The sequence below is a fragment of the Notolepis coatsorum genome, assembly GCF_963971535.1.
Source record: "Notolepis coatsorum genome assembly, chromosome: 13".
Classification (NCBI taxonomy): domain Eukaryota; kingdom Metazoa; phylum Chordata; class Actinopteri; order Aulopiformes; family Paralepididae; genus Notolepis; species Notolepis coatsorum.
The window spans coordinates 7168098-7193363 of NC_140177.1; the positions used below are offsets into that span (position 1 = coordinate 7168098).

Below are 25266 nucleotides of genomic sequence, written 5' to 3' on the forward strand. Positions count from 1 at the left end.
AAGTGTTAACATAGGATATGTTAGAGGAACATGTACAAGAAGAAGAAGAGATCCATATGTTGTACAATAAAGTCTTTATTTTTTCTGACTGCTGCCCCGCCTGCCCGCCTGTAAATGAAAGTGCACACAAGAAAGAATTTCAGTTAAGTTGCATTTCATGCCAAAGCTCACAAATACTTTAGGCAAAGCTTCACATGGTTACACTTACATCCAGCTGCTGATCAATCAACTCCATCTCCTTGTGTAGTTTCCGTATCTTTATCCGGCGGTACTCATTCCGACCCACCGTCTCAGACTGTAGGAATTCAACCTCAGCCCGCAACTTCCGCTTATATAGTGATTTGACACTTTCACGGTCGTTCTAAAGAAAGAAAATGAATGTGTGGCGGTCAGATGGCAACTAAACTCAGACCTCCCCTCACAATGTGAGGGTATTAAATGATAACTCACCTCCCCACCCCCAGTTCCAGCAGAGTGAGAGGGGCCTGCAGGCTCCGGCCGTGATTCAGTACCTGGCTAAAGGAATGCATTGATTTAGTCCAAATACCACTCACAAGGAGTGAGTTGGATAGGAGTATTAGTTTCCACAACTTGTTTTTACCACATCACCGGAACATGCAGTTAGGGTGTCCTCGCCATCGTCTGCTGGACTTTCAGTCTGTTAGTGAATTAGGAATTATTAGGAACTTTGGAGAATTGTCTTTGGTTCTTTAAAGGACACACACAATGAACATGTATTGATGGTTTTATTTCGGTATTCTACAAAGCAAAGTAGTAGAACCTTTTATGAAAGAGAGAAAATGACCGACAACGTGTAGGCTGAAGCAGAGGCTTATAATTGCTATATACCCTTTTTACATTACATTATTTACCAAAAACACCGACATAATTCAGTGGATGATATTGCAATGGTTTGGGATATTTTTCAATGATCTTCTGATTATTGATTTCTTTATTGCTAAAATAGAACCATTACACAATGATGCAGCAATATCAACTTACATCAGTGGTCTCCTCTGCATCAGCAGGTCCAAACACTGCAAAATGTGACGATGGTTAACTAAATGAATAATCATGAAAGAGACTCATAGAATGAAGTGCACCTATACCTCTGGGATGAGGGCTCCTAGGATTACTCCCGGAGGCGGAGGAGCTGCCCCCAGCTACACCCTCCATTATGGGTCTTCCCCTGTTGTGCTGGAGGGCCAGCTCCTCCGCAGGAGTGAAGTCAGGGGTCTTCGGCCCCCCCCCCGTCTTGGCCATGTCGGACCTCTTTTTGTTTGCTGGAATATGAAGGATCATACGACATTGACAAGCTGTTCAATGCAATACCATGGCACAGATTGTATTAATTCACTCACTCACCATTCTGAATTATATTCTTATGTTTGGTTTTCACCTGCTCCCATGTCCGTTTGGACTCTGGGTTGTTTCTATACATGGGGGTTGAAAGCACTCATAATTATGACAGTGTTGGTAGTACACCATAGCATATCATTATTGTAGGAAATTAATAAGGTGGACTCATGAATAATGTAAGAATAGAGAGGATCACACGCAATTTCATTTCACTGCTTCAATGTATTGAATGTCTAACCTAATACATATCCTCATATACGTATCTATTAATCCATATCAATTATATGAATACGCTTTGGGCTTTTGTATCTACTTATTCTGAAGGTTGTGATAATGAATAATATACATTTGCCCAACACTTACGCATTCAACGTATCCGCGATGTGCTGCCACGCACTCTGCCTTGCCCTCGCAGCGGTGGCAGTGTTGGACTTTATATTGATGATGCTCTTGTGGTCTTCATAAGTGCGCATGAGCAATTCCTGCTCAGCGGGGTGGAAGAAATTTGCTCTCGTCGCTTTCGCCATTTTCGCTCTGACATCTGCATTTCTGCACTCGATCTCTGATGCCTTTTGAGGTGACGCGGCCACGCGCAATTATCCAGAGTCGTCAAGTCCGGCTTGAGTTAACGAGAGTCAATCGGCCTTCTTGGAACCTGAATAGCCTGGCTTCAATCATCTCGTTAACTGAAGCTGGATAATGACATCTTGATCGACTTAGTTGAACCACGTACAAGAAACAGGGCCCAGTAACCATGTTATTGTCCATTGCTGAGTGAACATCATTGGTCAACTTCAGAAGGGCTGTAGTTGTGGAGTAGTTTGGCCTGAAACCATGCAGATTGGCATGGAGATAAAATATGAGATTCATTAACATAATGGGATAATTGATTAAAAATTAGTTTTTCAAATACTTTTGCTATACTATTAATAATTGAAATTGGTCTATAATTATTGAGATCAGAAGGATCACCACCTTTATGCAATGGAATGACTTTTGCACATTTCCAGCTTAATGGAGTTTCATTAGTTGTTAAAGATAAATTAAATAAATCAGACAAAGGATATGATAATACATGAGATGCAAGTTTGATGAATTTGATCTCCATACCATCTGAACCACAGCTAGTACCCAATCTTAATTCATCAATGACCTTCTGAACATCAAGCGGACGGATACTTCTAAAGGAAAAAGAGCTGTTGCATCTGGTGTTAAGAGGCACATCGGAATATGAGGAGTCATTAAATTTGAGTCTGCAGACAGAATTAAAGTGCTGATTAAAGGCAAGTGCAATTGAGGAGGGATCATTGACAACTTCATTATTAATTCTAATATGAGTGGTATTTATAGATGACTTCTTAGTAATACTGTTGATTCTCTTCCAAAACTGTTTTGGTTTGCTAAATTTATTGCTTAAACAATCTTTGAAATAGTTGGATTTAGCATTTCTTGTTTTAGTTGTACATACGTTCCGTATTTGTTTATATGCAATGAAGTCGGCAGAATCCTTTGTCAGACGATGCTTTTCCCAAGCCTTATCTCTTTGTTTATACAGATTTATAAATTCACTATTAATCCAGGGCAAGTGTCTACCCTTTACTTTGAGCATGATGGTCAATAACATTAGTAAGCTCAGTGTAGAAGAAATTCCATGCATCTTCAACAAATGGAATCAATTTAAACCTGTCCCAATTTATAGATGTTATATCTTGAATAAAGTGCTCAATATTCAAATTCCTACATTGTCTTATCCTGATAAATGGTGGTAGACGTGGTAACTTTATCTTCCAAATGCAGAAGATGATAGAATGGTCGCTGAAACTATCAGGTAACACACCAGAGTTTGAAATTCTGTCCGGGTGTGAGACGAGAATCCAATCTAGCAGGGACTTGGATCTAGTATCAACTCTAGTAGGCTCACTAATGAGTTGAGTTAAATTGACACTGCCAAATAGGTTTCGAGCATTACTAGATGATCGATCTAGCCAGTTGATGTTAAAGTCACCCAAGATAATAATTTCATTTGGACGATCTAAAGAGTTAATGGTGGATAATATATCATTTGTAGATTCAGAGGGAGAATCAGGAGGTCTATAAATATTTCCTATGGTCAACTGTTTATTTTCATGAAAAGAAATTTTAATAAAAATACACTCAAAGTTTATAGGGTTTACCCTTGGCCTGAGGAGCTCAGATGTCAGATTTGATTTGACATATGTAGCCACTCCTCCACCTCTAGTACCCCTATCAGCTCTGTACAGAACATAGTTGTCAAGTTCAACTTCATTGTCAGAGATTGCACTATGCAACCATGTCTCAGACACAGTAATTACACTGGGATTATTGTAGACAAGCCAAGCTCTAAGTAGATCGATTTTGGGGTACAGACTCCTTATATTCAGGTGAATAACATTTAAACCTTTAGAAGTATTCATCATACCAGAGTTGTATTAAAAGAAAAAAAACAAACAAAAAAAAACAAAAAAACAACGGGATATATAGTCTTGTGCAAGGAGGAACAATGAATAATGAGCAGGGAGCAGGAGAGCGACATACATTCAAGTACACACACACAACATAACATAAATACATGACAACACAAAACTAAATCCCAGCATGTCCCAGCAGTACCTGGCATGTCTATGGGATTTCACTATAAACTCAAAGCTCTGTCTGTATTCTTAGAGAAAGAAAAAGAAAAGAAAAGAGTCTGTAGCCTGAAATTTACAGGCGGCATCAAAGACTTTAAATCTTTAATTCTGATAAATCTCTACTATGAATTAGTCACGGTATTAACGTGACGTGTGCACATAGGCGCTACCGGAAGTGACGCATTTCCGCTACGAATTCAGAATGTAAACACAACAGCATGTAACATTAATGAAGCCAGAAAGAAAAGAAAAAGAAAAGAAAATGTGTAGCCTGATATTTACTGGCGGCATCAAAGACTTTAAATCTTTAATTCTGATAAATCTCTACTATGAATTAGTCACGGTATTAACGTGACGTACGCACGTAGGCGCTACCGGAAGTGACGCATTTCCGCTACGACATTCAGAATGTAAACACAACAGCATGTACCAATAATGAAGCCATGTAGTAGGCTCACACTAACATTGAGCACATTATTTCCAAATCATAAACATGGCACAAATAGAACAAAACTCATAATGCAGAGGCATCACTTCATATGAAGGAACAAAGGAGAATTAAGAAGAAGAGAGGGCACGGCCAATTAATTAATACGCCGGCTCGGACCATAAGAAGAGTTACTGAGCACTATCTCAGTCATAAACATCATCATTCGTACCGCATATCTTCTGGAGAGTTCGGTAAAGATATCAAGGCATTCTCAGCAAGCTTGGGACAGTTAAATCTTTCTTCTTTGCCATCAATGGTGACACATAATGTACATGGATAGCGAACAAAGTACTTGATCTTACGTTCACGGAGCTTGCGTTTGATGGTGGCGAAGCTCTTGTGACGCCTCGCCAAGTCTGCGCTGAGGTCTGGATTGAAGTAGACACGAGACCCGTTGAATTCCACTCTCTTACTCTCTCTGGCAAGTCGAAGGATTTTCACCTTGTCCTGGAAGTAGAGCAACTTTATGATGATGGGCCTAGGAGTGCCACGCTCGTTCTGACGATTTGTCGGTGAGCGATGGGCTCTTTCGATGATTGGAACGGTGGGGAAGTTATCCGGACCCAGGAGCGATGGAATTATTTTGGACATGAACCCAATCACATCGGTGCCTTCAGCAGACTCAGGGATTCCGACGACACGAAGATTCAGTTGACGACTCCGATTCTCCAGGTCATCAGTCTTCTCACGTAGGTAAGCATTGTGTTCCTCTAGAACTTTCACCCGAACAAGTAGATTATCGACATTACTCTCGTTCTTGCCGACTCTCTCCTCAATTAACTCGACTTGACCTCCCAACATCTCCAGGGAGTTCTGAATATTAGTCAAGCCAGCCTGAACTGTATCCACTTTTGCGTCAATGTGTCTCAGCGTTTGAAGCGTTTCCGTCTTGCTCTTCTCTATGGCGTCCATCAAACTTTGCAGTGTAATAGTTGACATTTTCACACACAAAAAAAAAATGTGAAAAAGCGCCCCCTATCGTCTCCCAGATGGTAATGCACCCTTTTGGATTGGACTCAATGAAAATGGTCTAGCGTTTATTTGAAAACGATTCATAAATAGGCCGAAAAATGACAACGTTCTAGAATATTATAGCACAGGGCGTTTATCAGATAATCTTTTTTTTCCCCTTGAAAACGAGGGCTTTTCGACAATGTTGACTGGAAATGAGTCATTGATGGGCGACGGGCAGATTAGACACATAGCCATAATTTAAAACATAGATTAGGCGATATTAACGCTAACATTGAAGTGGATGGTGGGCATTCAAGCACTAAATGTGCGCCCCCTTGTTACGATTCCTGGAGCGTTTCGCTGGCATGTCGATGGTAGAGAGAAGTAGAACCCGTATGCAGATTTAACACGAGGAGAGGTAGTGCAGGATGAAAATAGATGAAACACGAGTCGTGGGTGAAAGTAATAAGCACTTTACTTTAACGTGGCAAACAATACAAAACTGACTCACTGATAAGAACGGAGAAACAAAAGGTTGACAACACACAGGACGAGGGTAACATGAACAATGACCGAGCCCAGGAGAGCAGGGCCAACAACACTATATACACAGACTAATTGACACATGAGGGTGATTGGAAACAAGACCCAGCTGTGTGGGAAAGACTGAACAGCCTGGGGTAACATACTGAAACATGAGGAGACTAAATAACACATAGATACAAACAGGGGGAGAATACACTAGACTAGACAATGGGGCACAACAGAGTTCAAGTTCTTTAATAGTTGTCATACAGAAGTACAGAATACTTTCATACAAAATGCTTCTTACTGTTACACAGACAACAAACAAGTGAGCACAACAGATAACAAATTAATAAACATAGATAAACACAAATGCAGTGGTGTAATGTTCATGAGAGGTGCTGCAAGTCCAATGACCGGTCCCTTAGGACCGGGGACGTGACACCCCCTGCTGGGCACTGAAAGTGTTAAGGGGATGCAGACCAGAGAAAGACTTTCGTCTTGTTTACATCAGGGTCCCCCATTTTCAATTCATAATGAATTGTAAGTCAGGGCCCTTTCTCACTCACTCTATTCGTTTCTATTTCGTTCCGTTCCGCCCGTGCCGAGATCTGATCCGAACCCCCCCCCCCCCTCTCCCCCCTCTAGTTTGTGTACACACTTCATTCTGGGTGCGCTCTGGGTTTTGTTTACGGTTTGCGTTTTGAGCTTGTAAGCTTGCCGTAGTCGATGAGCAAAAGCACGGATGGGAGGGAGGGAGGGATATCGGTAGCTTGGATAAGTAGCCTAGCAAGCCAGCTAATAACACAGCAGCCTACTGCCAAACAGATCCCTCTCGCACTCGCTCATTGCTGTTGCACTAGAGGAGCGCTGCTGCTGCTGCTACAAATCACGACACCCCCCCGGCTATTGTCGATGATGTCACGCTCGAAATGTAAACACAGGAAGTGTTCACACGGAGACTGGAGAATGGATGTTGATATAAAGATACAAATAACTAATAAATATGAAGCTATATTTGAACCTCTTGTCAATCCTTGTCAATATAACCCACCCCCCTTTTCTCACGAATGGAACTCTGTTGTAGAGCCCGCTTTTGATCGTTTTGCAGGGTTAACAATATCGCTAAGCTAACGGCTAACGCTAACGTTACTACACATGCAACATACGCATCGATTATATTGAATGTCATTGATCTACTGGTCGACCGAAAATGTAAACGGGAATGTCTTAACACGACTGCGGACTCTGGATGTTGATATAAAATGAACAAATTGCCAATAAATATGAAGTTATATTTTATCACGAATGGATGGTGTTGTAGAGTCCGCTTTTGAGCGTTTTGAGCGATCTACTGGTCGACCACGGCCGACTTGTTGGGCACCACTGGTCTAATAGAAATAAATGCATTCGAACAAATGTATAGACATAGCAATGGCAAACAACATTTATGACGTTATGTCAGCACCAGGCGCCACGCCCGTGAAAAGGTACAAGCTCGCAAAGCCACACCCCCCGTTCTCCCGGGACCGACCCCGAGACCACCTCTGCCAGCTGGTCCCGTTCAGCGGGGGGTGAAACGATTCAGCGCCGTTTCGCACCCCAAAAGTGGTGAGTGAGAACACTGCCCCCCGTGCTCCGGGACGGTGATTCGATACAAAAGGCTGAGTGTGAAAGCCCCCTAAGGGTGCAATTAGCACCGTGTAATCCATTCTTTGTGGATCTAGGATGTGTTTTTAGCTTTATTTAGCATAAGTGCATATGAACAAGGTCCAATGGTATTGGACCTCCAATACCATTGGTGAACACAGGGGCAGCATCGCGGTTGGGTGCTGTGGCGGCAACCCCACTAAGAAGTAATGCCTATGGTGTTTGATTCCAGAAGACTTGCCGGTACTCGTAAAACTTTATTTATATATATATTTTTTGAAACTTACTTTTTGAAGCAACAAGGATTCCGATACGCAAAGTTTGTTTCATCTGATCCTACCGAAGCCTTCAGAATGCATAAATAGGTGAGTTTAATGTCCGACAAGGAATGTTCAACAGTTTTTTGACTGTCGGAAAGAGGACGTCATAACACCATTAGGTGAAAGAATGATGGCCGAGGACACGTGATTGCCATGCAATGAACCTGAGGTAAATTATCTGTCTAGCAAACTAACGTTACCCGCGAACCTTGACAAAATAAATGTCAAGTATATCTAAATATTATATTTGATACAATATTGTAAAAACATTTTTTATATATATATATTCTCAATGGGAAAACTTTTCATTCAATATTTGCCCCAAAAAGTGAGTGCGTCTTATATACCGGATTTTAGTATAAGTCTTTTAACACATTCAGGGCCATTGGGGCCCGTCTAATCCCCCTCCATGAGGCCAGCTTTTCATTACAAGTTTTCACTGTGCGTGAGGTTGTTTGTAGAGCTAAATCTATATTTTATATTATTGCTATGTGTCCATTGTCATTGTCAATTGACAGTATAAACCTTCCCTTCAATATGCCATAAAGATTTTATTTTTTCATCAATATATTCCCGTTTTATAGCGTCGTGAATATTAACTATATACCGCAATGGTCTGGGGTAATTCCTGCAAAGCTAGTTATAGGGCGATAAGCTAATAACGTTAAATCGATTGGCGTTTCGGCCCTACACAAGCTAGAGTTAAAAGTCAAAATGCATATGATCGGTATCATGTTCCACCATGAATGCATCCGGGGGAAGTCGTTTCTGATTATTGATTACCAATAACGGCATTCCTTATTGCAACATCATACGCTGACCGGGTGGATGGCTATGAGAACAAGGCCCGATCAGACTGAAATTGACGTCAAATCGCTCTTAACTGTGGCCGGTTGGATTCCAAAAAAGAATTTCCCAGTTATTTGATCGCCATCTGGTAGATCGATATGTCCATTGGCTGATGCTATATTCCTTTACTGCATACTGAATTCGGCGTCGCAAAAAGTATTCCAGGCGATCTGGTGAAGCCATAGCTTTAGGCTAACAGAAAAGCTAACCTGGAGCAAAAAAAAAGTGACACCCGGTCTGCAACAGGGGAAACTGCATTCTCGAGACAGCGCCAATACCAGGATCTGGCCGGTACTGCACTTTCGGAGTCCCAATATGCCTTTTCCAGCCAACATACAGCTCTGTGACAACATCCGGGATATTAGAATGGAATAAAAACAAAAACAAGCTTAACACGTATATATACGTGGTTGACCGTCAAGCATCGGCTCCCAAACACGTATATATACGTGGTTGGCCACAAATGTGTTAACAGGCAAGACCAGTAAGACGTGCATCACAGTCACAAAAGGGGCTAGAGGTCTCAAGCGACTTGACGGAACATACAGTAAAACAGTAAACAGCTTAAAGGAGAAGTTCGGTTTCCATCCACAATATAGGAAGAACGGATGAGATGGCTGCGAGTGAAAATTGTTATATAAATCTTTAAACGGTTATTTAAAACGCGTTTTAAACGTAAAGGTAAATTACAAGACACCAGTGACCACTCGGTGAGTTTCCCGTCTTTAAAAACGAGTGTTTTTCTATATGCACATCCAGATCCATTGTGTAGCTGTGACATGAGCAAGAGATCTCAAGACTGCACAGTTCGTCAATATGTTGATTGTACATGATCATAAATAACATTATAACAGGGCTTATAATGCTATGTACCAAACATCTCCTTTAAGTACATAACATCTAATTTCTCAGCAACCCCCCCGCTGGTCAAAATGTTCACAGGGCTCAGAGATAGCCCAACTCCTTCAAGAAGTTTATTCTTCAGTACCTGCAATTTGTTTGAAAGCCGGTGGGTATCAAGTTCCAGCAGGACCTTTTGAAGAAATTCAAAAGTGAACTTCAGGTCAGATGGGTAGCTCAAGTTCAGATCGTAGATGACCCCTAACAGCAGAGCGGAGGCATTGGCAACATCTCCAAGGTCCTGGAGCACGGTGACACCGTGACACGTGACACCCTCAACTATGATCCCTACATACATCTTCTTGTGGATCAGAGGCATCTGCACCCTCATGTTTGATGACGTAGATATTGCTTGTTTTCTCTCTTTACTCTCTCCATTGGCTTGTGTATTTATTTGCTGCCCTGGAGGACAGTACAGGTTTGAGTGGTAGGATATAGAGTAGTGATTTTCATGTGCATAATCCATCTAGCTCCAAAATCAATTTCAGTAGGTGGCGGTAATGCACCAACACGTTAGTGCCAACCGCCAATAAACATTAGAAGAAGAAGAAGAAGAAGAAAAATAATGTGGTACTCCAGAGTCCCGACTGTTGTGTATGTAGCAGACGGCAGCCAAGGCACCGCTCCAAAGATCACTCTGGCACCAAATTAAATATCTAGTAATTGCGTGATCTGTTCTGCAATATTATTGCTACTAGAACTTGTACCATTGCCACCACTGCTGCTATACCTAACCTACTACTTCTAGGCCGCGCTGTGAAGCACCTCTGTATTAAATGCCGGTTCATTCATGCTTTGAGGCACAATTCATGATGATGATGATGGTGGTTAAATTATTACCATCACTGTTATTGTTGTTGTTATTTAGTATTATTATGATTATAGTACTAAATAGTAATGTTGTTTATGATCATGAATTGATTATCTCGTTTTCAAAATGTAGCCTGTATTTCTTGCTGCACCATGTGATGTCATCAGTTATTCTGATTTGTTCAGACACATCATTGATAAATTGAATCTGTGTGAGGCTATGTTACGTTCACCTGATGAATGCTGACAAGCGTTGGGATTTAACTACTGTGTAGCCTAGTGTGTACACCAGACTAACTTTTTCCACCACCGTCCCAGAACCGTCCAGAAAATAAAAATGAATTAAAAACAATTAAAATACATTAAACTGGTCAAATAAATGCCTTTGAAGTGTAAAATAATATACTTAAAATGCTGATAATAAATCACATTCAGCAGATGGATTTCCTTTGTCATAAATGCCATTTTGAATCTAGATTAATTACAGAAAATTGTGATATCAATTAGTTAACTTTTCTTTAATCTATTGAAGGCACTAGTTAAAACAAATGCTTTTTAATACATGGAGACAAAGTGCTTTCGCTTTGTAGAGTTTGTCTCTATTTTACTTTTGTACTAAGTTTACCCCACGGCAACGAGCACCTCTCCCTTTTAATTTATTTCCTTGGAGCCAAAGTAATGTTCTTTTTCTTCTCATTTTCATTGACTAAATAACACTAATTAAATAACATAGCCTACAAAAACAATGACAATAACTTGCTTGCCCTGCTGTACCTGTCCTGTGGGTTTAATCGGGGATGGCTGGGTATAGATCTTTGACAGTCGAGCTGGGTGGGTCTGACGCACGCAGCTGTCCGCATCAACTCTATAGTGTGGGGAGAAAATCACTTTCACTGACGGCTCATATTCCTTTTGTTTCTATATAAAACTGCTTCCAATTAACATGACCTGCCTAGCTTTCAGTGGCTCGTGTTGATATATGTTACTGAAGTCTGACGCGCAGCTGTCAGGATCACAGCGGGGAGAAAGATGTACAATTACGCACCGCAGATTTTTTCCCAAGCGCAGCAGATATATGGCCCTCTATAACTCTAAGGAATGCGCTACACATTTCATGACTTTAAAAGCCTGCATGTAGCCTATATTAATGAAGAAGATTAAGTGCTTTTAAATATGGTATGATTAACGTGAATGAATGAATGAATGAAAACTTTATTTAACAGATTGCAGAATGGGTACAATACAGTACGGCTCAATACACACAATTGTTAAGGGGATGCAGACCTGAGAAAGACGTTTGTCTTGTTTCCATCAGGGTCCCCCATTTTCAATTCATATAGATGTGACCGGTGTACTCTGACGGCGTTGTGTATTAAGGACGACAGACATGGATGACTGTTGATGGTCTTTATTTTCCTCCTGTTAATTACAATGCAACACAATGCACCAGCATTAGGAATCTGCCACCTGCACTTCACGTGAGCCCTCGGAGTTCCGGGAGGGACTCTCTCATAAGAATGACACATTTTAATACATATAATTACATTGGAAAAATATACACAATTGAATACAAAACGGACACATGGGAGCTACTGTACACACATATCTGTTAATTACAATGCAACACAATGCACCAGCATTAGGAATCTGCCACCTGCACTTCACGTGAGCTACAATTGGAAAAAGACGTGACTCCATTAACTCCATGTTACCAGCGCACGTGTGTGCAAATCTCCTTACATGCTAGGCTACTAAGTGCATTTATACAGTTCCCTAACCCAGTCAAACCTCCCACGAATCTACACAGGTACATATTAACAACAGGAGTTACATTACAAACTCGTTTCACAGTTTAGGAATGTAACATATAACTTCTAACAACTTTTAGACCGAAGTCTATCACTGAACATAAGAATTAGTGCTCACCCTCGGAGTTCCGGGAGGGACTGACTCGCAACCACTGCCAGAAAGCAGGCAGGATGTGTGTCCCGGAGTACCGGAAAGTAAGGGTGTCGATTTCAAAATAAAAGCCTTAACTCCCAAAAGACCAATAAAACAAAACGAAAGGAATGAAATCAACTCAAATCAATAAAATAAAACGTTTAGGAGTATTAGTGGAATGTATTAAAGTGTATTTTGTGATGGGGTGTAATTATCTATACAAGGCAACAAGGCACTTGTTACATAGACATTTATGACATACACAATTAACATACATGACATTTATGGCATAGGGACATATATTTAGTACTGATACATTTGTGACATAAACGGTATTCAAATATACAGTACTGTTACCCCTAGATCCTGACAGAGTATATACATATGATGGGGAGGGGACTGTACATTAGGAGGGGGTGGGTGGGTGGGAGAGAAATATACATACGGCGGGGAGGGAATATATACATGCGGAGAGGGAATATATACACGTAACGTTAACCTATCTAGCTGCCGGTGCCCGACTCACTGATATTGCTAGCTGCTAGTGTCGGTTTCAGTTAATTTGGCCTTGAAGAGACGGTATAAGAAGAGGGTTGCCTGAGGTTAGCTAAATTATCTTCTTGCCAGGGAAAAGTTGATGATGAATGTCCAAATTCCATACGATGTCATCATCACTTGAAATGTCTCATTTGATTGCTTTTACTGATCGATTAGTATGCATTACCTTTTGACTTGGATGCGAGCAACAGAATGCGATGGTCGATAAATATCCTCAGAGACGCCTTGCAGGTTTGAGTGACGAATGGCAAGTTCTGATGCGAGTGGTCGATAAATATTTCCTACCGCAGGTGATATTTCACGGGTCTTGTGCAGGTGCGGGTCTCGCGAGACGCGCACCGATTGACAGCGATATGAACTTTCTTTGTGACTTAACAACACACATTCGCAATGTAACGTCCGTCACGGTAACGTCCATAACACTTGTAAAGAATACAAAAAATAAGACCAGAATGACTAATTGTTGCTAATATGTCATCTTTATAAAAGTTAGCTTTGCTTAGGAAGTTTGGTTGACATTGCATTCCAGATGCATGTTTTATGACAACTTTTCCTCGAAAACGTTATGGACGTTACATGGGCTGTCCCATAAAGGGGCATTGTAACAGCATGCTTCACCTGCCAATGGAAAGACACAAAGTACATAATTGATTCACATATTGATACAACAGCCCTTCATGACCAAAGGTGAGGTTAGAAAAATATCTGTTGATTTATTATTTTGCCATTCTGGCCATTCAGAAAGTCAGCAGAAAGTCAAGCTGCGTGGTCTCCACATGAAGCTTCTGGAAACCATCCCAGACAAGCACATGGTGAGCTTCATCATGGAGATGCTGAGCAACCGCAGTTTCCGGCTACACACCAGCAACGGCCAATGCAGCAGAGTGAGGAAACTTAGGAATGGCGTCCCACAGGGCTCAGTGCTGGCACCGATGCTGTTTAACATCTACATATACGACCTACCTGCAACTCAATCAAAGCAGTATGGCTATGCAGACGACCTGGCCATCCTACTCAGCAAGCCAACTTGGGAAGCAGCCGAAGAGGCCTCACTGAAGATATGAACATCCTGTCTTCATACCTGAGGAACTGGCGTCTCAAGCTCAGCATGGGAAAGACAATGTCTACAATGTTCCAGCTCAACAACAGGGAAGCGACCCGTGAGATGAGCGTCATGGTGGATAACGTCCGGCTACAGTACCAACATACCCCCACATACCTCGGTGTGAAGCTTGACAGAACACTGTCATTAAAATGTAACCAGGAGGTTCAGGGCATATAACAGACAGACAAAGCAATTATGTTTAATATAATTATCTTTATTGTAAGCTATGGTATCAGAAAGAGTAAGTTGAATTTTATACAAAAATAGAGGTCACCTGTATACATTTAGCACAGAGAGACAGACTGAACCCAAACTACACCCTAACGTGTAGTAGCCAAAAACAGTGACCCACTTGTTGACCAGGACCACCACCTGTCATGACACAGAAATTACAATGAATATCAAAGCATAAAATGCTGGCTGTTGCACAGTACAAGACAAACATTTATTAACACCCCGGTCATACAAACGGACGAGAGAGAGAGCTAGACTTACACTTGAACTGAATGAACGAAACACCCGGCGCCGCACACACACACAGCACACACCCAGGCCACAATGGTACATCTAGTTCCCCAGCCTGAGGGAAATCAGGACAGGTCGTCTGTATTACTATTTATCCTAAACCGTCTGAGTGTGTAATATGCATGCGGGTAAATCATAAACAAAAGAAGTGAGCGATACCTTTGCATCGCCAGGCGTAAGCACAACGCCTCGCCTCTTCACCGTTCAAGGTCTGTCGTTCCCTAAGGAAGACCATACGCAGTATAAACACCTAAATCGTGCAACCTATCGACATGAAAATGCAAGCTCCGCTCTATAATATAGTCAAGTTACTCACCAGGGCCCTCATTCATCAACGTGTTCTACGCACAGATCCGTGCTTACCCTGTGCGTACGATCATTTCTAAGCAAAGAGTGGGATTCATCAATTTCAACTTGAACTTGACTTCGTGCGTACATCTACGCACAGGTCCGACCTGGCGTACCTAGCTCCCAATGGTAGAATATCATTACTACGCATAAGCACTCCTCAGTCCTGCATTAGTTCCAAGGCGGAAATAAAGACACTGGCGCGTGTTCTGTATGACCCCCGTGATTCATCATAGTTCATTGTGAAACAGCGATATTAGTGTAATTATTGTCAAACCCTAAACAGCATCAACTTCTGAATGTAGGATGCAGGACGGTTAACGTTGCATTATTTGGCCGATACGTTGTTGGCTGATAAGGAACGCATGACCCAGGCCTAATCTCATTTAATTAAATTGTAATGTTATTATATCTGTCATCAAAATATCACTTAAATGCAGGTGATCACGGTTATCCACTGAAGCCATGCGTGGCTAGAATCGTCCCTGACCAACAACGACCCAATTGGAGCGCAGATCGAAGGGAAATCAATCAACAGTTACAATATACACAGGTGTTCTGTATGACCCGTAATTAATTAAATTGGCGACATGAGTGTAATCGTCGGCAAACCCTATAAATTACATCTGGAACACGAATTTCAGATCCTATTCACCATGGATAACGCAGGCCTCGCAGTGTTGCACGATTTGGGAATGGGCCATGCCCATGGTGCGCTCCACAGGGAGCGCGTCTTCAGGGACAGGGCAGACCTGTTTGCCGAGAGCACAGAGTGGCTCATGAGCAGGTTCCGCTTCCCCAGGGCAATCCTGCTCGACCTGTGCCGGGATCTGGGACCCTTATTGGAGCGCCGAACAAGGCGCACACATGCCATCCCCGTCCACACCCAAGTCCTCTCCACCCTGGGATTCTTGGCCACCGGGACGTTCCAGCGGGAGATCGCAGATCGCTCGGGCATCTCCCAACCCTCACTCAGCAGGATCATGCCCACAGTGTTGGATGCCATCATGTCCCTAATCCCCGACTACATCAAATTCCCATACACACACGCACAGCAGGTCGAGGTCAAGAGGGCCTTCCACGCCATCGCCGGTTTCCCCAACGTAATTGGAGCAATAGACTGCACACACATAGCCATCAAAACACCATCACAAAATGAATTCAATTACGTTAACAGGAAGGGGTTCCACTCGGTAAATGTCCAAGTGATCTGCGATGCCCGTTTGGCACTTCTAAATGTCGTTGCCCAGTGGCCAGGAGGAACCCACGACTCGTTTGTGGTGCAGAACAGCTCTGTGGGCATTCGTCTCCAGGCTGGGGTTGTTGAAGACGGGTGGCTTATTGGTGAGTGTTACACATTTAGGCCCATATTGAATCAAATCGTAATGTTATTACTGGTATCTGTAATTAAATTATATATCTTTCAATGCAGGGGGCCGTGGCTGATGACGCCGCTGACCAACACCACCACCCAACAGGAGGGCACCTATAACCGGGCGCACGCACGCACACGAGTCACCGTGGAGCGTGCAATTGGTCTCCTGAAGGGTCGGTGGCTCTGCCTGTCTGGCACGGGGGGCACACTGCAGTACCGGCCTGTAAAGGTCTGCAACATCATCGTGGCCTGCAGTGTGCTCCATAACATGGCCATCAGGCATGGCATCCCGCTGCTAAACCCAGAACTACCCGACGACCCCATGCCAGACGTGGAAGAGCCACCTCCAAACGCCACTGGAATGCTGACAAGAGCTGGGATCATAGCGCAGTTTTGAGTGAGTCTACCCCATGCACTGGAAGAACTGCGATTTGTGTCAATTCATATTAATTAAGTAATCATTAGTAACCTGTACATAAAAGGAAAATACTGTTGTTTGAAATCGAATTGAGCTCATTAATGAATTGGAACCATTTTTGAATTGCATTGTACAGTTATAGTTGAATGGAAGTAGCTGACAGTTTAAAGGTGACCAGATGACACTCAGTTTACCGTGCATGCAGGGTATCAATCAAACTTCAAAAGAACGGAACGAGGAAAGGCATTCATCCAGCTAATGATTATCTGATTATAATAATGACACCAACGCCAAAGGTGGTTACGGTATTTATTGGTCCCTGTTTTCCGTGAATTTCAGGAGGATGCCCGCCAGACTGGCTGCGATGCCAGTCTGGACCGCGACCAGCTGGGTCTGGACCGCGACCAGCTGGGCCAGGGTCTGGCGTGTGAGCCTCTGCTCGTCCCTCATGTCGCTCAGGAGGGCGATGGTGGTCAATTGGTTGTCGAGGACGGCCCCCGTAAGGACGACCGGGTCCGGGACCGGGTGGGCCCTCTGCCCCCTGCGCGCCGAAGGGGGTCGGCTGCAGGACGCCTCCTGCTCCTCCTGGGTGTCGACGGGGTCGGGGATAAGATTGATGGTGAACTCAGCCGAGTTGCCTGTGGAATGAATAGGCAATTTAATAACGTTTTATTTGTTTGCTAGCAAGGTTCGGAACCATACGGTTGAATATTGTTTCAAATAAATTAAGAGATTCTTGTCATGTTCCTCAATAAAATCGTTGACGACAAAGTGATTTCTATGCCAGTCTTCCTTACTGATGTGACAATTCCTGTATGAAAGGTGCTATACAAATGAAGTGTATATTATATTATTACCTTCCACCTGTTGGCTGGATGGCCCAGCCACTTCGTATGTGTCGGTGTCGGTGGTGCCTTCAATTCCTCCCAACGCCTCGTCCCCGATGATGCTGGCGATTTTCAGGTCCAGTGGGGACAGCTCACTCTGACTCTGAATTGAATTGATTGAAAGACTGTATTAACAGGTTGCAGAATGGGTACAATGCAGTACGGCTCGATACACACAATTGTTAAGGGGATGCAGACCAGATAAATACTTTCGTCTTGTTTACATCAGGGTCCCCCATTTTCAATTCATCATAACAGATATATCATGATAATGATAATATAATGATTGGCATACGACATACCTGCCCCCCGCCAGTCGCACTGGCATTCCGCCTGTGTTCGGCCAGGCGCCTCTTGGCCGTCAGTTTTACATCAAACCACTTTTTGCGGGTCTCCGTTATGGTTCTCTGCTGCGGGGAGATGAAATTTACGGCGTCGGTGACCGCCTCCCACGCAGCAGTCTTCCTCTTGGTGGTGATGCCAAGGCTGAGGGACCCAAAGAGTACCCCCGCCCTGGCATCCACCTCCGTTACGAGGACCTCCACCTCGGTGTCTGTGTAGTTTCTCTTTTTCGTTCGCTTTGCCATCCTCCAACATTCCACGCACAGGGATTCCCTCATGGTATTTGAAGGGGAGGGCCTGACCATATTTGGTTGGTCGGGGCGGTTTTGGTATGCAAATACGTGAAAGCGTGCACGAGCTGCGGCGCAGGGCCAAGGTGGGATTCATCATGACAGGTGTGCGTAGAGCCTGCGTACGCACGTGTGATGAATGCCGACTTCCCTGTGCGTACGCTAGTTCTACATTCCGTGCTTACGTGTGGAAGTAGGTCAAGTTCTACGTCCACGTTGATGAATGAGGGCCCTGGACTCTCTCTCGTCCCGTCACAGGGGAATCCGGTGTGGGGAAATGTTTGTTGCTGCTATCGCCGCCGCACACAACTAGGAAGTGTTCCTTCCAGCCGCCATCCGGTCAGACTGAAATACACGCTGACGTCAGAGCCACACCCACAATAACCCCAGCTGGCCACACTCACCCCCCTAGAAAACTAATCAGGGTCCCACTGATCTCCAAGACCGTCTTTGGCCCCGAAGGACCCCTCCTCCGTACGACCATGCCCAGGTGGCGACGCCCCAACCCCCAGCACCGCACTCTTCCCCCCTAGATGACAAACGGCCGATCGCGGCAGCTTAAAGGGGTTAGAATGGACACCCGCATTGCTGCGGTGTGACCGACGCACCGGCACCGGGAGCATGGTTCTCTCCTCCGGTTCCCCCCGTTCTATGTGGGGCCACGGTTTCAAATCGTGCTCCCTGGTCTCGACGATGGGATTGTTCCTCAGAGTCATCTGAACTATTATGCTGGCTCCATTCCGAACCCCCTTCCTTGGGATCCGCCCCCAAGCCGTCTTCTGACCCACTACCAATACCAATCCAAATCATACTATCATCTTCACTCTCTTCGCCTTGCACCCCCCTGACATCTTCCCTTTCCCCCAGTACCCCGGCACCGCAACGGCGGATCTCAGAACGGTGAACATTCCTGGGTGGTCCCGCAGCATCCACCGGCACCACGGTATACACCGGCTTTTCGGGGCCCAACCGCTTGACGACCCGATGGGGAATGGAAAGCCATAGATCCTGAATTTTATTCCTACCAATTACCTTCCGATTCCGCACATAAACCAGTTCCCCTGGCTGCAAGTCCGCGTCCTTGGACGTCGGCCCCCAGTGCCGACGCCGAGACTCTACTGCTTTCTGCATCTGACCACTAGCCTGCTCATATGCCACCTGTAACCGCTCTTGATGTCTCTGCACCCACTCTCCCACACCTCCAACTTCCTCATTGCCCCCACCAAGCATGAGGTCTAGAGGTGTGCAAGGGGCTCGGCCAAACAGGAGAAAATATGGGGAATAGCCCGTGCTCTGATGTTCTGTCGTATTATAAGCGTATACCACCTCCGGCAAATACTCCGCCCACCTCCTCTTCTTCTCCGGGGGAAGAGCACGAAGTAAGTCATGGAGGGTTCGATTAAACCGTTCGCACTGCCCGTTACCTTGTGGATGGTACGGACTTGTCCTACTTTTCTTCATCCCGTACAATTTACAGAGCGACCGCACCACTTCGCCCTCAAAGCACCTGCCCTGGTCGGAATGCAACCGGGCTGGCACGCCATAAGGCTGGATCCAGTGCTTAACCAAGCACCTGGCAACCGTGGTAGCCTATTGGTTCCGAGTCGGGACTGCAACGGTAAATTTCGTAAACACATCAGTGAATACTAAAACATTCTCTCTCCCATCTGAGGAAGATTCCAATACTGTAAAATCCATGGCCACCACCTCCAGTGGCCTGGATGCCAACACGCTCCCCATGGCAGTCACTACCCTTGGCTGTGAGGCCTTTGACACAATGCACCGCTCACAGGACTTACAAAAATCCTCCACATCCCGATACATTCCGGACCAATAACACCGACCACTCACCAGCTTAAAGGTCCGCTCAATACCTTGGTGACCATGCCCTCCATGCATCTGATCCAACACTTCTTTTTGCAATGCCCTAGGCATGATTACCTGCTGCTGCTGACCCTCCCTTGGGCCCTCTTGCGTTCGATACAGCACCCCCCCCCGTTCTACCACCCTTTCCCACTGCCGCAACAGTTCTAATGCCCTAGGGGACTCTGCCCTTCTTTCCTCTCGACCTGGCCTCTCCCCTCGCCGCCAATACTTAAGGAAAGACGCCACCACTGGATCGGCCTGCTGTAACAGAGACAAAGACGCTGAACTGTAAGACGGAAAGGTAGTAGTAGAGACATTGACCGGAGGGGCCACCCCCACCTGCTCCTCACTCCGCACAACCTGCCCACCCCCCGGCCCAGAGTTGTCATCCTCTGGACATGAGCCGGGTGTTGCCGGTTCTGGTTTCGAGTCCAAGATAGAGTACTGCCTGGATAAAGCATCTGCAGCTGCATTCTGCCGACCCGGCCGATAAACAATATCATAATCAAACCGGGCTAACTCTGACACCCACCGCTGTTCTACAGCCCCCAATCTCGCGGTTTGCAAATGGCTCAACGGGTTGTTGTCCGTCAGTACGGTGAACTTGTTACGGATTAAATATTCCCGAAATGTATTGGTCACTGCCCATTTAAGGCCCAGCAACTCTAACTTCATAGAACTATAGTTCTCCATATTCCGCTCTGAGGACCTCAACCCCCTGCTGGCATACGCTACCGGTCTTCTCCGCCCCTCAACCTCTTGAGACAGCACAGCTCCCAGACCCTGGTGGCTGGCATCGATCTCCACTGTGAAGGGCTTGGTAAAGTCTGCGTAAAGCCGAAACCAACCTCTGCTTCAGGCCCTGAAACGCTTCCTCACATGCCGGACCCCAATGCTGATGAAACAGGTGTGATGAAAGAGGACGCCTCTCCTTCTTGGAACCCCCAAGTGCCGCGAGAGCATGAAGAGGTGCTGCCAGACTGGCAAAGTTCTTCACGAACCTTCGATAGAAGGAGGCGAAACCTAGAAAGGATAACAACTCCGCCCCATTCCGCCCCATTCGGCGGTGGGCTAGGACCATACGCAGGGCATAATAGCTGATAACACTCCTTAATAACATTCATCCCGAGCAAGCCCGGCACTGCTTGTTTGCGCTCTTTTGCGGCTTGTCCAACGGGGTCTTTCACCACTAATATACCCCTCTGCGGTATGGTCCTATCCAACGCCACCGCCTCCACATCAACGGTGAAGTAGCCCAAATAGGGGATACTCAATCCATGGGCCCCACTCAATGTCAGCCATCCACAGTCAGCCAAATCCCCCCCCATTTTGGCAGTAGTTTGTAAAGAAAAAAGAAAAAACTTTCGGTAACAGTCGACACATTTGACCCGGAATCGATTAAACATTGAAACTTCACCCCCCCCATAGAAACTTCCACAGTGTCACACTCCCCCACCAAACACTCATACACGTGCAGATCAATATGGGGTACTGTTACCGAGCCTGGCTGTACTCCACCTGTGGTTTGGCTCTTCACCACAGAGGGAGACAGTTTCCCTGCTGCTCCGATATCTGAGCTGCCCCATCCCTCCCTGCGGCCAAAGCAGGAGACCAATGGTCTTGACTACGGCTAGGCTGTGGGGCCACACAGAATCGTGCGATATGGCCAGCTTCCTGACATTTAAAACAAATGGGCTGCCCTGAGGCATCGTACCGTGGCTGCCATTTACGGGCGTCTGTTCGCCTAGACCCTGATGCCTGCAAAGTGGTTGAAAGTTGTTGTGATAAATCATCAATAAGAACCTGTTGTTTTTGTAACATGTCTAAAACTTTGGCAAGCGTAGGATCAGGCTTCCCCTCCATCGCAGCAGTAACTACACTCGCCTCTACTGGCGTGGCCTCCACCTTCTCACAGGAACCCACCACCCGCCTTCTACGCTCTCACCCCCCACTCCGCTTCCTCTCCCCACTGAAAAGCTTCTCTACGGAGCGCAAAAAACGACATGGTGGGTTGCTGGCGGGTTGTTTTTTTTTTATTCTCGACGGAGACTGATATCGGATAAATTTTCTGCAAAATCGCCACACCACGCCTCCTTCACCTTACAGTGATTAATCTCTTCCATTATAGCCATTAATGCATGTGAATATTCCCGTACAGACTCCCCATCCTGTTGTCGTCTATCAAAGAACTGTCTTTGTAATTTAGTGAGTGACTGGGGCTGCCCGTATATATCCTGGAGAATGTCTAACACCTGCACTGGACTCGATCGTTCAGCCTGTGTGCGATACTTTATCTCCTGCCTTGCTTCCCCCCCCAGATGCTCGTAAATGTACGCCACTTTTTCGGCTCCAGCGTAAGAGCGGTAGATCAAAGTAGCATTAATTTCGTCCAACCAATCGTAAAAAATAGCGCTTGAGCCCCCAGTGAATACTGGACATTTTCTCTCCTTTGGCAGGTATACAATCCGTTCCCTGGTACCAACAGGCAGACTCTCCCCCCCCACATGCCCACCCGCTTGATTCCCGTCCAGCTTCTGTACTAAAGACTCATTTTCAGTTTTCAACTGGCTGATGGCCTCTTTATCGGACTGCACTCTGGCTTTCAGAGCATCAAGTTCATCTTGTAAGTCCTTCACACTCATTTTCGTGTTTCACAAAGCCACCTTAAACAGCTGTGATATGTCACTTCACCAACGGTCCTCTTGTCCACCCGGCCGCCAGGAGACTGTTGTGACGGCAGAGTCCTCTGTTGACTGACTCCCCGGCCTTTCTTGGACGCTGTGTGGTCACTGTTTTTAGCCACTCTGTCCCTAAATTCTCCCCCTGTATGCAAATCCAATCTGTCTCTCTATGTGCTGTTATAAATACCCGAAGCCTAGGTCACAAAATCAAATTAAATCCTGCCAACTGCGCCAAACTGTAACCAGGAGGTTCAGGGCATATAACAGACAGACAAAGCAATTATGTTTAATATAATTATCTTTATTGTAAGCTATGGTATCAGAAAGAGTAAGTTGAATTTTATACAAAAATAGAGGTCACCATGTATACATGGTATACATGTATACATTTAGCACAGAGAGACAGACTGAACCCACACTACACCCTAACGTGTAGTAGCCAAAAACAGTGACCCACTTGTTGACCAGGACCACCACCTGTCATGACACAGAAATTACAATGAATATCAAAGCATAAAATGCTGGCTGTTGCACAGTACAAGACAAACATTTATTAACACCCCGGTCATACAAACGGACGAGAGAGAGAGCTAGACTTACACTTGAACTGAATGAACGAAACACCCGGCGCCGCACACACACACAGCACACACCCAGGCCACAATGGTACGTCTAGTTCCCCAGCCTGAGGGAAATCAGGACAGGTCGTCTGTATTACTATTTATCCTAAACCGTCTGAGTGTGTAATATGCATGCGGGTAAATCATAAACAAAAGAAGTGAGCGATACCTTTGCATCGCCAGGCGTAAGCACAATGCCTCGCCTCTTCACCGTTCAAGGTCTGTCGTTCCCTAAGGAAGACCATACGCAGTATAAACACCTAAATCGTGCAACCTATCGACATGAAAATGCAAGCTCCGCTCTATAATATAGTCAAGTTACTCACCAGGACTCTCTCTCGTCCCGTCACAGGGGAATCCGGTGTGGGGAAATGTTTGTTGCTGCTATCGCCGCCGCACACAACTAGGAAGTGTTCCTTCCAGCCGCCATCCGGTCAGACTGAAATACACGCTGACGTCAGAGCCACACCCACAATAACCCCAGCTGGCCACACAAACAACACCTGGAAGGTGCCAGGGGAAAAACAACTGCCCATGCCGCGCTGATACGACGACTAGCCGGCACCACATGGGGAGCCTCAACAAAGACACTGCACATCTCCTCACTGGCCCTGGTGTTCTCTGCCGCCGAGTACTGCGCCCCGGTCTGGTGCCGTAGCACCCACGTGAAGAAGCTGGATGTTGTTCTCAACAGCATCCTGCGGACAGTCTCTGGTTGCCTACAAGCCACACCGGTAAACCAACTGCCCTCGCTGGTATTGCCCCGGCTACCATCAGACGAGAAGCAGCCACACTGGCCCTTTCCCGCAAGGCACAGATCAGTGCATCCCACCTCCTTCACAATACCACCACAGAGACACCACGACGTGTGCGCCTAAAGTCACGGCGCCCCTTTTCCATGCAAGCCTACAGGCTACTCCACACAACACCATCTGACACTTCCAATGCCTCCTGGGTCAGGACGAGATGGAGGGACCAGTGGAGGTCAGCAGAACCATCCAGGCTGCACCTCTTCATCAATGACCCTCTGGATGTCCCTCTGGTCAGGACTTGCCCCGGAAGCAGTGGACAACCCTCAACCGCCTAAGGACCGGCGTCGGACGCTACAGCGCCTCAATGAAGAGGTGGGGCCTCAAGGACAGTGCCTCATGCGAGTGTGGAGCCCCTGCACAGACTGTGGAACATATCATCACCAGTTGCCCCAAACACCGGCCACCGTATGGAGAACACGGTCTGATGGAACTCGACGATGAAACGCTGGCCTGGCTTGCCTCAACGGAGCTGCAGGTCTAAAGACACACGCCAGAAGAAGAAGAGAAAGTCATACAATTAGGTTAATCGAAAAATACATTTTTACATCATTGTGTCTCCTTCTGTAGTGTGTAAATATTATGATCAAATCTATTTTGTACTTCAAAATATAGACCTTGATGATACATTTTAAATTGATTTGGTTATGATCATGTTATTTAACATTTTTCATGGTGAGGTTGACATTTTCATGGAATTGCCCATATGTGGAATATCATGGTCGGTGTGTATGACCTCAGTGTTCGATTCCTGCTTGGTGTGTGAAACCTCGTTATTCAAGTTCTGGCTGGTCCGGTTGATCTCGGTGCTCGGATCTCGGTTGGTGTGTGTGGTCTCCGTGTTCGCTTCTTGGCCGGCCCGGGCGACCTCCGCGCCTGCATCTCGTGTGCGGATGGTCTGGCCGACCCCGGTGCCCGGGTCCCGGTCGGTCCGGTTGTATCCAGCGTCTCCCCGTCCCTCCCCTGGGGGCCGTCCGTTTCACCTCTCCCGAA

At 45.6% G+C, this 25266-nt stretch overlaps 1 protein-coding gene and 1 long non-coding RNA gene across 2 annotated transcripts; one reads left to right on the forward strand and one right to left on the reverse strand.

Annotated features, from left to right (window-relative positions):
• Positions 1-232: 232 nt before the first annotated feature.
• LOC311239192 lies at positions 233-631 on the reverse strand. Its single transcript, XR_014620425.1, has 3 exons — positions 602-631; positions 451-516; positions 233-361 (listed from the first exon to the last, which is right to left on the reverse strand). It is a non-coding gene; the product is annotated as an uncharacterized lncRNA (long non-coding RNA).
• Positions 632-15641: 15010 nt separating this feature from the next.
• LOC311238872 (putative nuclease HARBI1) lies at positions 15642-16757 on the forward strand (the record flags this gene model as incomplete). The annotated part of the gene is made up of 3 exons (XM_084327072.1): positions 15642-16088; positions 16236-16318; positions 16418-16757. The coding sequence occupies 3 exons, from the start codon at positions 15642-15644 to the stop codon at positions 16755-16757; spliced, it is 870 nt and encodes a 289-aa protein (XP_084183198.1).
• Between the last annotated feature and the right edge of the window lie 8509 nt (positions 16758-25266).